This window comes from Colobus angolensis, unplaced genomic scaffold (genome assembly GCF_000951035.1).
Source record: "Colobus angolensis palliatus isolate OR3802 unplaced genomic scaffold, Cang.pa_1.0 Scaffold47, whole genome shotgun sequence".
In the NCBI taxonomy this organism is placed as follows: Eukaryota; Metazoa; Chordata; class Mammalia; order Primates; family Cercopithecidae; genus Colobus; species Colobus angolensis.
Genome location: NW_012118154.1, coordinates 4,592,498 through 4,608,245, shown reverse-complemented (window position 1 = coordinate 4,608,245; position 15,748 = coordinate 4,592,498). Strand labels below are relative to the sequence as shown.

The 15,748-nt window shown below is 40.5% G+C and overlaps 1 protein-coding gene across 1 annotated transcript in view; it reads right to left on the bottom strand.

Moving 5' to 3' along the window:
* NDEL1 (nudE neurodevelopment protein 1-like 1) overlaps window positions 1-8,694 on the bottom strand; it is a 24,565-nt gene extending 15,871 nt beyond the window's left edge. Inside the window, exons 1-6 of the mRNA XM_011958606.1 lie at window positions 8,447-8,694; window positions 8,264-8,361; window positions 6,766-6,919; window positions 5,731-5,879; window positions 3,968-4,104; window positions 1,766-1,939 (exon numbers count right to left, since the gene is read on the bottom strand). Coding sequence (XP_011813996.1) covers window positions 1,766-1,939; window positions 3,968-4,104; window positions 5,731-5,879; window positions 6,766-6,919; window positions 8,264-8,361; window positions 8,447-8,473 — 739 coding nt within the window. The 5' untranslated portion in view covers window positions 8,474-8,694. The remainder of the gene's footprint in view (window positions 1-1,765; window positions 1,940-3,967; window positions 4,105-5,730; window positions 5,880-6,765; window positions 6,920-8,263; window positions 8,362-8,446) is intronic.
* Between the last annotated feature and the right edge of the window lie 7,054 nt (window positions 8,695-15,748).

Here is a 15,748-nt window from a genome sequence, read left to right as displayed (position 1 = left end):
GCCACCACGGCCGGCTAATGTTTTGTATTTTTAGTAGAGACGGGGTTTCACCGTGTTAGCCAGGATGGTCTCGATCTCCTGACCTAGTGATCCGTCCGCCTCAGCCTCCCAAAGTGCTGGGATTATAGGCGTGAGCCACTGCACCCTACCAATTCTGTGCTTTCTTGTAATGAAATTGCAGTGATCTAGTACACAGCAGCTTTTACGTTAGCCCGTGAAAATTCATGCTATTGGTTCCAGATTAAAAACGTATCTATTAAGCAAATATTACTGCCATACAGTTGGCACATCTCATGCTGTGTCAGAGCAGGCTCCATGTCCTGTTGACTCCCCAAGTCCTGAATGAAAACTCTTAACGGGCTATTAAAAAAAAATGTGCACCACCTATGGGTGTCACCTCAACTGAGGCTTTTCACTATTCTGATGAGTCTTCAACTAAAGGATTTTCATATCTGCATAATTCTAATCAGTAACATAAAACCAAAACTGTTAGTCCTCAGATGTAATAGGGAAATCTTCAAAAACACAAGTGGCTAGTCTGAAAAACTGACCACGAGGGCTCCTGGTGACTGCTAATAATCTATTGCCTGCCCTTTGTCCTCAGCAGTAAACCTGGCACATACTAGTGCAATTAGTAACACCTTATGACCATATAGCACTTTCACATACTTTATCTGATATCATCTCGTAACAAGGCAAAGACAAGTGGAATTATCTACTGAAGGGCTACTGAGCACTTGAAATGTGCTTAATGTGACCAAGAAACTTAATTTTATATTTTATTTCATTTTAATATACATTTAAATAGCCACATGGGCTGGTGATAATATACTGAGTAGCAGAGACATACAGAGCTCACTGTACTAGCTGCCCACACAGCATTCTGAAAGATAAAACCCCGTATTTTAAAAAGGGTGGGATGACAGCTTCAATATAGGGTGGGGAAAAAAAAGCATGGGGGGATGAGAGTAGCTGAAATATGAACTGCAAGCTGCAAAATCTAAACAAATTTCAATTGAGAGCTTTAGGATTCTATTGTAAGGTTCTATCTAGTGGCTACTAGATGGTTTTTCTGCTTATCTGGATTGAGAAAAACACACTGGCTGATGGCACTGTGAGTATTCTGTATGTGCCAATCATCAATTACTCCAAATGATGCTTTTGAAAATGGCAGCTCCTGAAGCATGTAACAGAATGGGCATGTCTACTCAAGCTGGTCTTACATGAGTCTGAAAGGCAACTTAATGATTCTCTGTATATTCTATGTAGAAACGCCTCAGGTCTCCCAGGATATGGAAAGTGGCAAAAGGAAGAAATAAAACTGTATTTAAATATCATCCCCAAATCTGTATGTGACAAAAAGATGTGCACAAACACACACAAGCACACAACAGAAAAAAAACTCAAAACGTTAATGGTGGGTGCCTGTAAGTGGTAAGATAACATGATTTTTATTTTCTTTTTTTTCTGTGTTTTCTAAACGTACTGCTGTAATCACAAAATCTATTGCTATCATCCAAAAATAAACTTTCCTTTAAAACTTTTAACTTTTAAAAATCTCATCTTAAATGTAGCCATCGTTTCACTGTTTCCTACGTATGAGTGGCCTAGGAAAACAATTCCTTCTTCTGTTTCACATAGCACTAGACTTCACCAACTTTTAAACTAAAATTACTCTTTAAACCCTAGCAATCGCCTTCAGCAACAAACCCCCTGAAGCTGATCATCTTAACACACCGCCTCAAAAAGAAAAGACATTACAAACCTTTCGGTGATGGAAAAGTGTTCTCCGTTCCTTTGCCAACGGGGGTAGCTGGCAAAGAGAGTGATGCTTGGACGGCGGAGTCCATCTTTTCACAGTCTAGAGTTGGAGAGCTAGGAGCCGACTTTCTAGTTACTTCCTGTTGTCTTTCCCGAACTGCTAGTTCTTGCCTTAAATCTGTAAAATATTCCAAACAAGGGCAGGAATATTCACTAGACGGAGCAAATATATCAAGAAAAGTGACATCTAAAATGTCATAAAGATCTTCCTAAATTACTATTTCTCAAAAATGAATTTATTTAATTATTAACAACTTTTATTTCTAGGGGAATAAAAATGGCAAAACTACTGACTAAATGATCTTTTAGAATTTAAAAATGTTATAATCTGAGAGAAATTACTTATGCTCGTATGCAAAAAGTAACAGTGCAGAGTCCACGGTACAATTCACACAAAAGTAAATATTCTTCACCAACTCATTTGCTTTTATTTTCAAATGATGTAGTTTTGGGGTTATTGCAAAATCAACTAAGTGCATTTTTGTAATTTTAAATGGGTTGGCATTAACTATTATCACTATGAAATATTTAGTTTTAGAAAAGAAGTATTCAGAGTGGTTTAAATTTTTGTCATTCTTCTTGCTTTGTTGACCAGGCTAGAGTGCAGTGACACAATCTCAGCTCACTGCAACCTCCACCTCCTGGGTTGAAGAGATTCTCCTGCCTCAGCCTCCCAAGTAACTGGGATTACAGGGGCACACCACCACACCTGGCTAATTTGTTTTCTATTTTTAGTAGAGACAGGGTTTCACTATGTTGGTCAGGCTGGTCTCGAACTCCTAACCTCAAATGATCTGCCAGCCTCAGTCTCCCAAAGTTCTGGGATTACAGGCATAAGCCATCACACCCAGCCAGTATCAGGTTTTTAACCCAAAATTAATGTTATCTTTTCCGATTATGCAATTTAACCTACAGAATATTTGCTTACATTAAAAAAGGAACAAAGTCATCCTCCTTTTGGGCATGTATTCAAAAGAATTCAAAACAGGATCTCAAAGAGGTATTTGCACACCCATGTTCACAGCGGCATCATTTGCAATAATAGCAAGAGATGGGAGCAACTCGATGTCCACCCACAGATGAACAAATAAAATGAATACATACAATGGAATATTATTCAGCCTTTAAAAAGAAGGAAATTTTGTCACATACTACACATGCATAAACCTTGAGGACATTATGCTAAGTAAAATAAACCAGTCACAAATACTGTATAATTTCCTTTATATGAGGTTTCATAGAAAGTAGAACTGTGGCTGCCAGGGGCTGAAGGGAAGGGAAAATGGGTAGTCACTATTCAAAAGGTATAGTTTCAGTTTTGCAAGATGAAAAAGTTCTAAAAACTTGTTTACACAATTTTACTATACTTAACACTACTGGAGTGTACACTTTAAAATGGTTAAGAAGCCAGGCACAGTGGCTCACACTTGTAATCCCAACATTTTGGGAGACAGAACCAGAAGGATCACTTAAGGCCAAGGGTTCAAGACCAGCCTGACCAACATACTGAGCCTGTCTCCACAAAAAAAAATTTTTTTTAATTAGCCAGATGGGGCCAGGCACGGTGGCTCACGTCTGTAATCCCAGCACTTTGGGAGGCCAAGGTGGCCGGATCACGAGGTCAGGAGTTCGAGACCAGCCTGACCAACACGGTGAAACCCCATCTCTACTAAAAATACAAAAATCAGCTGGGTGTGATGGCGGGCACCTGTAATCCTAGCTACTCGAGAGGCTGAGGCAGGAAAATCGTTTGAATCTGGGAGGCGGAGTTTGCAGTGAGCCAAGATTGCACCATTGCACTCCAGCCTGGGCAAAAGTGTGAGACTATGCCTCAAAAAAAAGTTGATTCTAAGCTTCTTCTGGCATAGGGACAGTAAGGTAAGGGAGGACAAACACAGTTGTCCCTCAGTATACATGGGGATTGGTTCCAGGACCCCCACCTACACCAAAATTGGTGCATACTGAAGTCCCACAGTCGGCCCGTATATATGAAAAGTCCGCCCTCCATATACAGAGTTTTGAATACCATGAATACTGTATTTTCAATCCGTGTTTGGTTGAAAAAAATCAGAGTATAAGTGGACGCATACAATTCAAACCCATATTGTTCAAGGGTCAATTGTATTCTTTAAGTTATAGATTTTACCTCTTGCTTCATCCTTTAACCTCTGCACAGAGACCAACAAAGATTCCTTTTCATCAAGTTCACTTTCTAAAAATGCATTTCGTTCAATGGCCTGATTTAGCCTTTGTTCAAAGTCTTCCAGTGAAACTATTGTTGCCCTAAAAAGAAAAATTAGAGTACATGAATTAAACAAATAACATGTGCAAACAGATAGTACAAAAGGAAACTGTCAGTTTATCTCATGACATTTCCCGACCTAGCCAGCCTGGTCCCATTCAAAGAAGATGATCCTGCCCCTTCCTGACCACTGCTGGCACTTAGTGTCTCTATCATTTGGGCAATATATTCTCTTAAATTCCCGTCTATTCCTTAATGTTCCCTACGGAAAGGCTGTTTGTTACACTATTTATATCTCCACTGGGTTTTGAACACAATACAATTTAAGTTTACACATTTTCAGAAAGAAAACTTTTCAAAACTTATATGTAAGAGTTTGTTTAAAACATTAAGTCCCAAGTCAGGGAACCTAAGGTCTATTCACAGTGACTTCCTAGAACTAAATCAAAAGGAAAACCCCAACTTTCCACACCTAAGTCACAAAAGGACCAGAGGCTATTCCCTTTGCTTGCTGCAACCACTCAGACATTTGCATAGGGTGTCCCTTTGTAACTTCAACTTCACTTCAGCCTCTGACTGGCTGCCCTCCACAACCAATCAGGCTGCTGCCTCCTTTATGCCCTGGAGCAGCTTGCCCACTGTTTTTAACTAGGGTATTATCATAGTGAATGTACGTATCTGTCACCCCCAAAGGTAGTGACCAGACTAGCTCCGCATCTGTAAGTTTAGCATCATGTCAGTCACTTAAGACTTACTGGATAAATATTAAGGAAGGAAATACCAGGAAACAATTATAAAGCAATAGGAATTAAGTTTGGAATGGTTAAGAAACAACTAATTACAGATGCATAAAAGTTTGGCAACAGAGATAGCAAGCCACTGTAGGTTGCTCAGAAAATGTGAACTGAAATCAACATTTGAAGAAAATCCATCAGCCAGTATTAAAACAAAAGAGAATAAAAAGGAATAGAAATATAAAGACCTATCAGCTAGAAGGTAACTACAGAATCCAGGTATAAGATGTGAGGACCTACAGGAAGTATGGAAGTGTTAAGAGCACAGAGGGAAGATGGGGGAATGCATGAGATAGTTTTAAAAAAAAAAAAAAAAAAAAAAAAAAACCTAGGCTGGGGGAGGTGGCTCACACCTATAATCCTAGCACTTTGGGAGACCGAGGCGGGCGGATCACTTGATGCCAGGAATTCAAGACCAGCCTGGAAAACATGGCAAAACCCCGTCTCTACTAAAAATACAAAAATTTGCTGGGTGTGGTGGCACATGCCTATAATTCCAGCTACTTGGAAGGCTGAGGCACAAGAATCTCTAGAACCTGGGAGGCAGAGGTTGCAGTGAGCCGAGATCATGCCACCGCACTCCAGACTGGGCGACAATGCGAGACCCTGTCTCAACAAAAACAAAACAAAACCAATAGGATCGACCATAGTGTATGAAAGAAGGAAAAAAGAAAAATTGAAAGAGAAAAGCTTTGAAGGGCATTATCTGGGAGATGAGGATTTGGGGTTCCTTTCCATCCGATGAGTTACAGGTGACATGAAACACCAGTCGCAAATGTTCTGGGACTAAGATCTAGGGGAAGAGCCTAATAAAGATTTTAATCACTAATTACCAACGTGGTTTTTTCTAACAAAATGCAGTCATTCGTTTACCTTTTGGCTCGCTCCAGGTCGTCGTTGGCCTGCTCCAGCTCTCTCACATACTTATGCAACTGCTCCTTAATGGCCCGAGTCTGACTTAAATCATCTTCTAACACTGAGACCTGCTTATAACTCTGTGCATATTGATGCTCTAGCTTCTCCTGAAGGCATCAGTATAGGAAAGTACATGTCATTAATATACAGTCCTCTTTAATAAAGAGGTAACTCAAGTTAAAAGGGTGGGGGGGAACCCGAGGAATTTACCCACACTCTTGTAACAATTATTTTAAAAACAACTAAATGACACATTCATTCTAAGTACCTAAACTCGTGTTAAATTCTGTCAACCATTCTCCTCTCAGAAAGAAACCCAGTAACAATCTCTCTGAAAAGAAGTAATATCAAAAACCCTTGCCTCAAAATCCCCAAACTTGTTGAGGAAACCTCTGGGTTTTCAGGCTAAATGCAGCCCTAGGTAAGCACAGAGTTCAAATTCCCTACCTTTTACCTGCCCACCCAACCTTCCCCAAACCCACCCACTGCCCAGACACTAAACACCCTCAAGCACGTGGCTATAGCAGATGGTGAACGGCAGAGAAAGGAGTTAATCCTTTGGCTCCTGAAAATTCCTTTTAGAAGGGAAATTTTTAACCCAAACTAAACTCCAAAACTGAAAGGGCTATGAACAATAATGAAATAAATGCATATTCCCTATCAATATAATTATAAACATACAGCAGAATGACGCAATCTATCTGTCAAAACAAATAATCAGGTAGCTTTTGAAAATTATAGGAACTATAATAATATAGCTAGGAACATTATAGCTAGAAAAGTGACAGCTACAAAGTTTCAAAGTGAACTCCTAAACTCTAAACCGTCTTTTCCCCTGGTTCCATGAAAGAAAACATTTTATTCAAAATTTCACTTTAAGCCTTTTTTTCAAACTATTTTTTGTCACCTGCTTCTCTTAAGCACCTGAAAAATATATTTCTCATTTTAATAAAACCCAACACATTAGACACCAGCGTCTACTGCTGCAGTTACCTTTAATGCCTCCACTTCGTATTTCAGTCTTTGGTTATCAGCCTGTAAGTCTCTATTTCTTTGTTCAGCCTGTACTAATTGTGCCTCCAACTCTGCTTCTAATTCTCTGCTTCCTTCCTGGAATTCAACTAGCTCATCCCGAGCTTCCTGGAAGCTAATCAGAAACAAAGCGGGAAAGATGAATTACACTAGGAACCACAAGGATCGTCTTGGAGGTGATTCTATAGCAATTCGATAATTTTTGCTTGAATGCTAATGCTGTCATAAAATATACTAAAGCCAATCTGTTTTGCATCTCTTACTGTATATATTCAGGGTTCAATGAAAATGACAAGCCCAAAAAGGAGCCACAAGTTAGTGATTATAATATTTAAGGAAAGTAAGGCTACATGGCTCAATACCATTAGCTTCTTCCACCACAGAACTCAGATGCGAGAAAAATGCATTTTTGCTTTCATTAAAGTAACAAATTTGGCATTTCCTTCTACAATATTCAACAGACATCATATTCACATCACCAGAGAATTGCTGCATGTCTCTCTAAATACATTTATTCTCATGACTATTTCAAAATTAGGTAGTTATTTCATTCACTTCTGTATCTTTTTTTATTTAATGCATTAATAGAGAAGTACATATTACTATGCCAAAAATTAGTTTAATATTTAGATAACTTTTTCCAATATAATTGATTTTCTTTGTAATTCTATTATTCTATGCATTTAAAAATATTATGCTGAGTCCATAGGCTACCCCAGCCTATTAGGACATCTATGACACAAAAAAAGATTAAGAACCCTGCCATAGATACACACCTTTCATATCCACTGGCACAATAGAATAACTGACTTCGGTAACAATAATGAAAGGGCAGTAAAAGGTTTGATAAGACTTAGTAAACTCTGTTAACCAAAATAGGAAAATGTATCGATGTTTTATTTAGAAAGATCCCATTTTTAAAAAAGAAATTTGAGACAAGTTTTGGTGCTTAAAAGGTTGTTACCTAAAAGTTCTTCCAACCAAATAACTGAAATTTTATAAAACGTTCCATACTCCTGAAGCTCCTCCCGCTCCCTCAAAGCTTTGCTGGCTCCAGACACTGATCATGCTAGCCTAAGGAGAACGTAAAGTCTGTTCTATGGAGCCCTAGACAGTTTATCAGAATCTCCCAATGACCAAAATGATGAGGCAGAATCAGTGCCCCAAAGCAGACCAAAGAGGGCCTGGTCTACTAAAAAGCATAAAGGAGGCAAACGACCGGAAGAAATCATAAATGACAGTTTTCCTACTATTTTAATAATTTGAACAATATAAAGACTTATGGCATGTTTACACTATTTAAATATAACCAATGTGGTGACTGTTTCTAGAATCTCAATCCTAGAATCCTAAATCTGCAATTCTAAATTTAGCTTTATGTTAAAAAGAAAAATGCACAAACAAGACATGGTGTATTCCAAACGCCCTCCCCTACTTTTACTGTGCTTTCCAACATTACCTTTGCTTATACTTCAAGGAAAGTTCCTTCCAATAAGCAGTTTCCTCCTTTAAACTTGAAAAATCTGGTATATCTTCACCATCCATGATCAAGAAAGCCTGTGAAATATTAAAGACAAACTGTTAACAAATTAGAGAACAGAGAAATCTAAGCAAAAGCATAAAATCTGGGACAACACTGAACTGCGGCATTGTGGAGGGAGTAAAACATGAGCGATCCAGTGGCTAACTCTCTTCCAACTCAGGCACGTCAATCACTTCACAGCTCCACTCTCAGGGACTGCTAGTATTGTGAATGAGATCATGACAAAAGTCGTTTGATACAAAGTGAAGGGAGGCACTAGCAGTTGCAACATAGGTGCTGGGTGACTTGGGCCCACAGAATCACCCTGCACAGAGGTGTAGCGTCGGTTTAAGGCCACGTGGTCTTCTGGGAATCGGGAGACAGAAGCAAGCTTAATGTCAGAGATGCTGCTACCGCATGCACGCCCTTCCCAGGGGTACAACTGCTTCAAAATATCTGCTTGGAACATTTGATACCAGGTGACCCTACTAGAAAATCAGGCACCACATTCCCAATAATTTACTATTATCAAATTTCTAAAAACTTCCAAAGCTTCCTTCCAAAAGTCCACTCATCTCCAACTTCAATGATCTCTCTTTCATCCTGGTTCTTCTCCCAAGGCATTCAGAGAGGGGAAAAAAAGCAATTTAATTAACTTACATTTGGACTGGCTACTTAAAACTCCCAACTGATTGCCAGGCCCACTCTAGAGGCATGCCTACCGTCTCCTAGCACCCCCTCCCCACACATCCCACTCTATATTCCGGCAGTACTGTTCGAAACTGCCTTAACACACCATGCTCTTTCAGGTCTGGAAAGCTACTCCAGGTTTTCTCTACCTGGAGTGGCTTCCCTAAATAGGAAAACTTCTATTTATCCTTAAAACCTAATTGTCATCTTTTCCAGAGAGGTCTTCTTGCCCTCAATTGGACAGCATTAAAATCTCCTGCATTCTTTGCTACCTCTGTACCCCACACATGCTTTCACTGATACAATTACCACAGAGCAATGCATTTGCTTATACCTTTGTGTCGCCTGTTAAGCTGGTTTAGTTATTTCCGTTTCAGCCCAATGCCTGCACAATACTGGATACTCAATATTTACTGAATAAAACCATAATTGATTCAACCTATTCCATACTGGGCAGCAAGAACTCAAGACCAGCTTTAAAAGTAAATTAATAGGCAGGATGGGGTGGCTCACGCCTATAATCCCAGCACTTTGGGAGGCCGAGGCGGGCCGATCACGAGGTCAGGAATTCGAGACCATCCTGGCTAACATGGTGAAACCCCGTCTCTACTAAAAATACAAAACATTAGCCGGGCGTGGTGGCGGGTGCCTGTAGTCCCAGCTACTCAAGAGGCTGAGGCAAGAGAATGGCATGAACCCGGGAGGCAGAGCTTGCAGTGAGCCAAGATTGCGCCACTGCATTCCAGCCTGGGTGACAGAGCAAGACTCTATCTCAAAAAAAAAAAAAAGTAAATTAATAAAAACCTGGAGATGCAGAGAACTTCGAGTTTATCTAGCACAAGCCACTCAGGAAGGTTTAGCAAAATAAAAAGGGAAATTATTTTTAAAAGAATGAACGGTTAAATCTCTCTGCGTCATCAAACACAGAACACAGTGGAAGTTCAATAAATAATTTGAATTGAGGCTGGGCACGGTGGCTCATGCCTATAATCCCAACACATTGGGAGGCTGAGGCAGGAGGACTGCTTGAGCCCAGAAGCAGTGAGGCTGCAGTAAGCCATGATTTTGAGGCTGCAGTGAGCCACGACTGTGTCACTGCACTCCAGCCTGGGTAACACAGCAAGACCCTGTCTCTTAAATAAATAAATAAATAAGTAAATAAATATCTGAACTGATTTATAATCATCCTTTCAATATTCCCTCTTGACTTTCAAAGTACCACTTTATTAACATCTGAATTCCTATTTCAGGAATGGAGTAAGCAAAAAGATGTGTGGGTAGTTTACTTCCACCTCACAATGTACCACCATATATTAAATCAATATGGGAAAATTCATCATTATCAGTTAGACAAAAGTATTAATCTGATACATGGGCAGCCACATTCAGTCACTGACATAGGCTCAGTACAGCCTCCACATCGAAGAACAGGGAGCTGATGGGATTTCTGGGAAGAACCTTAGAGATAACCACTGCACACTAGCTACCTCAAATCATCATCATCCGGCCCTGAAATACAAATGGATAACCAAGAGCCATCTGATAAATAAGAAAATCCAGTAGCATGAATAAGAAAATTTTAGGACCTACTGAGAGGAAACAGACAATTCAGGAAATGAGATTGTTTCTTATACAAGAACTCAGGAGGTACTAGACAAAGACTTTAAAAAAAAAAAAAAGTTAGCAGGGCTACCTCCTACACATTTCCTGAGACAAGTACAAAAGAAGGGAGAAAACCATGACCTGGACAGCATGGGATGCAGGAAAGACAGGCTCCAACCTAGGGCTGCAATGAGAAGTCGTAGGATGAAGCCCAGTCCATCTGGCCCATAGAATGCTTCAGACAGATGGACAACACCAAGAAAAACAAGGAATCCCACAGAACAGATAGCATAGAGCACGAGTAAAAAGCTAGATATATTTAAGGTTGTAGTGAAGACGTGTTACTCTACTGTCACTAAGAAAAGGAGCAATTTAAAAGCTCAGGAAAATAAAAAAAGCAACACAAGAAGTCCTGATCCTTATATAAAGCATTTTGTAAGTTAATGATTTCAGCTCTAAAATTTGTAATGTATTGGTTTTATCTTATGTGAGGCAACTGGGGTAAGTTCCATGACTGTGTAGCCATTGATGAACTTCCTGTTTTTGGTCTTAGCTTTGCCCTAGGTCCCATATGCTGCTCTCTTGGAAGCTTCCAGGATTTGGTGAACAAAACTGTATTCTCATTTTTTATGCTCCCTCTGGTTTTGTAGCCTTTGATGATAATACCTGTCAGCCTTGATCTTCCCAAAATGATTACTTCTTGCCTTTTTAGCTTATAATGATTTGGCAGCCATCTCAGTCCCTGAAATATTTTGTCATGCTTTGTATTGCCCCTAGATTACCTATCTGCCTTTCTGGGGCTGAATGCCTAGTGCTGCTTCTGTACTGAACATTTGATTGACCGGCTGCATCAGTTTTGAGTTTTCAGTACTCCTTCTGTTACTGTGCAGCATTTGATGATATTGCCAATAGTGTGGCCTGTGAACCGGTATCATTAGGAAAGTTCCTAATGACTGTTAGATACCTTCCTTGGCATCGATCATTTATTTGAAGGTGTTTAAATGTGGAGCCAATTCTTCCACAAAAAGAGTTAGGATTGTTTTGAATCTATAAATGTTATTCAGGAGTCCACTTCAAATCATTTCCGTGTGGGGGTATTTTTTGTTGGTTTTGACCCATTTACATAGTATAAGAGGACCTACTAGCAGCTAATGCTTTGAAGGGCGCTTAAGTAGTGGTCCCTGAGGAATAGCATTGTTTACCCCTCTGGATGTACTGTGAGTATCCATTTGTCTCTGACTTTTGGTTCTTGAACAGGGACATATTCCTAATACAACACCAACTTTTCCATGAGTGTCCCCTAATAACTCAAGTTTTAAATGCCCTTTTTGCATGAAACTTTTTGAGAATCAATTTCTGGCCCTTGCATCCTCTTTGTCCAACTACTTACATTCAGTGTCAAATAATTCTAGCAAAATTATTTTACTTCACACTCATTCTTTATTTTCTTTTTTGAGACGGAGTCTCACTCTGTTGTCCAGACTGGAGTGCAGTGGCACAATCCCAGTTCACTGCAACCTCCGACTCCCGGATTCAAGCAATTCTCCTGTTTCGGCCTCCTAAGTAGCTGGGATTACAGGCACACACTACCACACCTGGCTAATTTTTGTATTTTTAGTAGAGATGGGGTTTTACCATGTTGGCCAGGCTAGTCTTAAACTCCTGACCTCATGATCTGCCCTTCTCGACCTCCCAAAGTGCTGCGATTACAGGCGTGAGCCACCACACCCAGCCACATTCTTTATTTTCTTGCTGAATCTTACGTGAATTGAATGTTGACCATAACTTTTCTAATCAACAGGCTATTTTCACAACCCGCTTATTGGCCCCTCTAACAGTATTATAACCTATGTTGGATATCATTTACTAAAAGGACCATCAGCTCTTCCAGATCAAACCAACGTAAAACATTTAACCAAGAATAAGTCATAGGAGCAGCATAGCATAGTGGTTAAGAGCCCAGACCCTGAAGCCAAACTGCCCAAGTTTGAAGTCACACCTGGAAGTTCTGATTTGCTACCGATGCATCTACTCACTACTTGGGTGACTTTGGGCAGGTTACTTAATTACTCAGTGCCCCATTTCCTCACCTGTAAAATGGGGATAATCATTAAAATGAGGTTATGAAGTGAGCTAATATTTGTGAAGTACTTAGGACAGAACCTGGCACATAGTAAAAACATAAATGTTCAATAAGTTATTAAAAATTGGCAGTTCAGGCCAGGCGCGGTGGCTCATGCCTGTAATCCCAGCACTGTGGGAGGCCGAGGCGGGTGGACCACGAGGTCAGGAGATCAAGACCATCCTAGCTAACATGGTGAAACCCTGTTTCTACTAAAAATAAAAAAATTAGCCAGGCGTGGTGGCAGGCACCTGTGGTCCCAGCTACTAGGGAAGCTGAGGCAGGAGAAACGCTTGAACCTGGGAGGAGGAGGTTGCAGTGAGCTGAGACTGTGCCACTGCACTCCAGCCTGGGCAACAGGGCGAGACTCCATCTCAAATAAAAGAAAAAAAAAAGAACAAAGCAAACCTTCTTACTTTGTGGTCACACCTCATCTTTATCGCTTCCTAACAGGTATTATCCAGCTCTATCGCCCTACTTTCACCCATCAGATTTACTCTTTCTAAAAATCAGATTCCGGCCAGGCATGGTGGCTCACGCATATGATCCCAGCACTTGGGAGGCTGAGGTGGGAATGTCACTTGAGCCTAGAAGTTCAAGCCAGCCTGGATAACATGCTGAAACCCTGTCTCTAACAAAAATACAAAAATGAGCTGGGTGTGGTGGCATGCACCTGTGGTCCCAGCTACTCGTGAGACTGAGATGGGAGGATCGCTTGAGTTAGGGAAGTTCAGGCTGCAGTAAGCCGTAATCATTCCACTGCACTCCAGCCTGGGTGACAAAATGAGACCCTGTCTCCAAAAAAATGAAAACAAAAATCAGATTATTTACAAATAATAAAATTTGCTACCACTGCAGATACTCAAATGACAGTTTCAGGGACTGTGTTACAGTCTGTTCAGTTTGCTTCAGGTTACACTGGGAGGATGTGTTCACTGTTATTTGAAACTATATAATTAGAGATTTTCACGCTATAGAAAGTTAGCCAATATAGAAAACACATTGCTAAAACAATGCTCTAATGGTACATCCACAATTTTCTGAAGCTAGAATGAAGACAGATAATTACGTATTATTGGCAGGGCGCGGTGGCTCACACCTGTAATCCCAGCACTTTGGGAGGCTGAGGCAGGCAGATCACGAGGTGAGGAGTTCGAGATCAGCCTGACCAACATGGTGAAACCCTGTCTCTATTAAAAATACAAAAACTGGCAGGGCATGATGGCATGCACCTGTAATCCCAGCTACTCAGGAGACTGAGCAAGAGAATCGCTTGAACCCAGGAGGTGGAGGTTGCAGTGAGCCGAGATCGTGCCACTGCACTCCAGCCTGGATGGCAGAGGGAGACTCCATCAAAAAAAAAAAAAAATTATTATTCTCTGCCCACCCCCACCCCATCTTTATTTAATACCAGATCTCAATATGGACAGAGTCTCAAAAGCATGACAATTTTTACGTAAAGCATTATCCTACCGTGTATGACCTTCAGAAACCTAGCAACAATCAACTCATTTGAATTTAAAACAGCCTGTCCAAAATGCCTTTTATTTACAAGGAAATTACTCTGTGTACAATGGTAAGAAAATTTATTTTCAATATTGTTTCTGGTTAACAGTTCTACGATGGACTAACGAAGCTGGAAGAGTTCTTTCAGAGCTCTTCCATGTTGGTATGTTGGTAATACATGCCTTTTTACCGAAATTCTACTGCTCTCAAAGATGACATTTACAGAATTAACTCTTCGAAGTTGATCATAAACATGGTCTCTCTGATTCTATCAGACGTCTTTTTCTACTTTATGGAGTGCTCAGAAACTTACGTCAGAAGTAATTTTAAGCTTTAGTAACCAAATTTATCTCAGCATGGTTTACAATGAAAATAAGTTGTTTTGCAGATGTCATGAAAGCAAGATCTAAGTTTTACTAAGGTTCCTACTTATTTTAAGCTCCTTATCCAACTTCAATCTATTTAATTTAGAAAAAAAATCAAAAGAACTACAGTTTCAGAAGATTTAACAACTTCCATCTGGATCAAGTCAACCTCTAACCAGGGCTCGCCAAAGGTTTTGTTTCTCATGCACTCTAATTTTAAATAACAATAATTTTAATAATAATTCAGAAGAGATATTTCAGTTGGTTTCCCTTTACTTCTCTTCAGACCATGACTTAACGCTGCATTGTGCCCATCAACTTCATGATTTAGCAAAGACATTACCCTGTCTTTTAAGCACATTAAGAGCAACGCAGTTCAGCAGACAAAATGTTAACCAGCAACTCCTGAACAAGCTTCACAGTAAGATTTTTCTCATGACTGAGCAGCAGTTTTTATCCTAGGTGAGTCTGCTCAAAAATAATTGAGTAAGTAATCTACCAGCTTCTGGCATATCTTTGGCAAGTCACATTTTCTACCTTGTTTTCTAGCTGAGAAGGGTATAAAAATCCCACGAAAAGAAACCCGAACTCCAAGCCTAGAAATGTAAATTATGATCCAAGCTAAGCCACTCACCAGCTGATTGAACCTACGTATAAATCAATTACCCGCATCCCAGCTCCATTTCTCCATCGAAATGGCGATAACATAATCAGCTGCAACCACAAGGTGATGCGGTTCGAAAGAGATAGGAGAGTTCTGAAGCGTGTAAAGGTGCTACGTAAATAGAACGTAATAATTAGTAGGGATAGAACTTTCACCTGCTTTGCAAAACTTAAAGGGTCATCTCGTGGCTTACAGCTAGAAAAGAGTGGAGCACAGGTAACCCGAGCCCGTTGGTGACACTTTCCCGAACTCCAAGGGGAGGATGATTAGCAGTTCTGGGCGGGAGTCAGGGGAATGCCAATCCGAGCCCAACGTGGGCTGCTCGCGCTCTCGCCCCCCATGGGAGAGAGGCACTGCGAGATCAAAATGCAACCCCGCTCCAAGACACCCTCGCAAATGAAGGAATTTCGGGGATGGGGTAGGAGGAGGCGGGCTGGGCGCGCCGCTGCCACCTCCGACTGGGCCACTCCTTG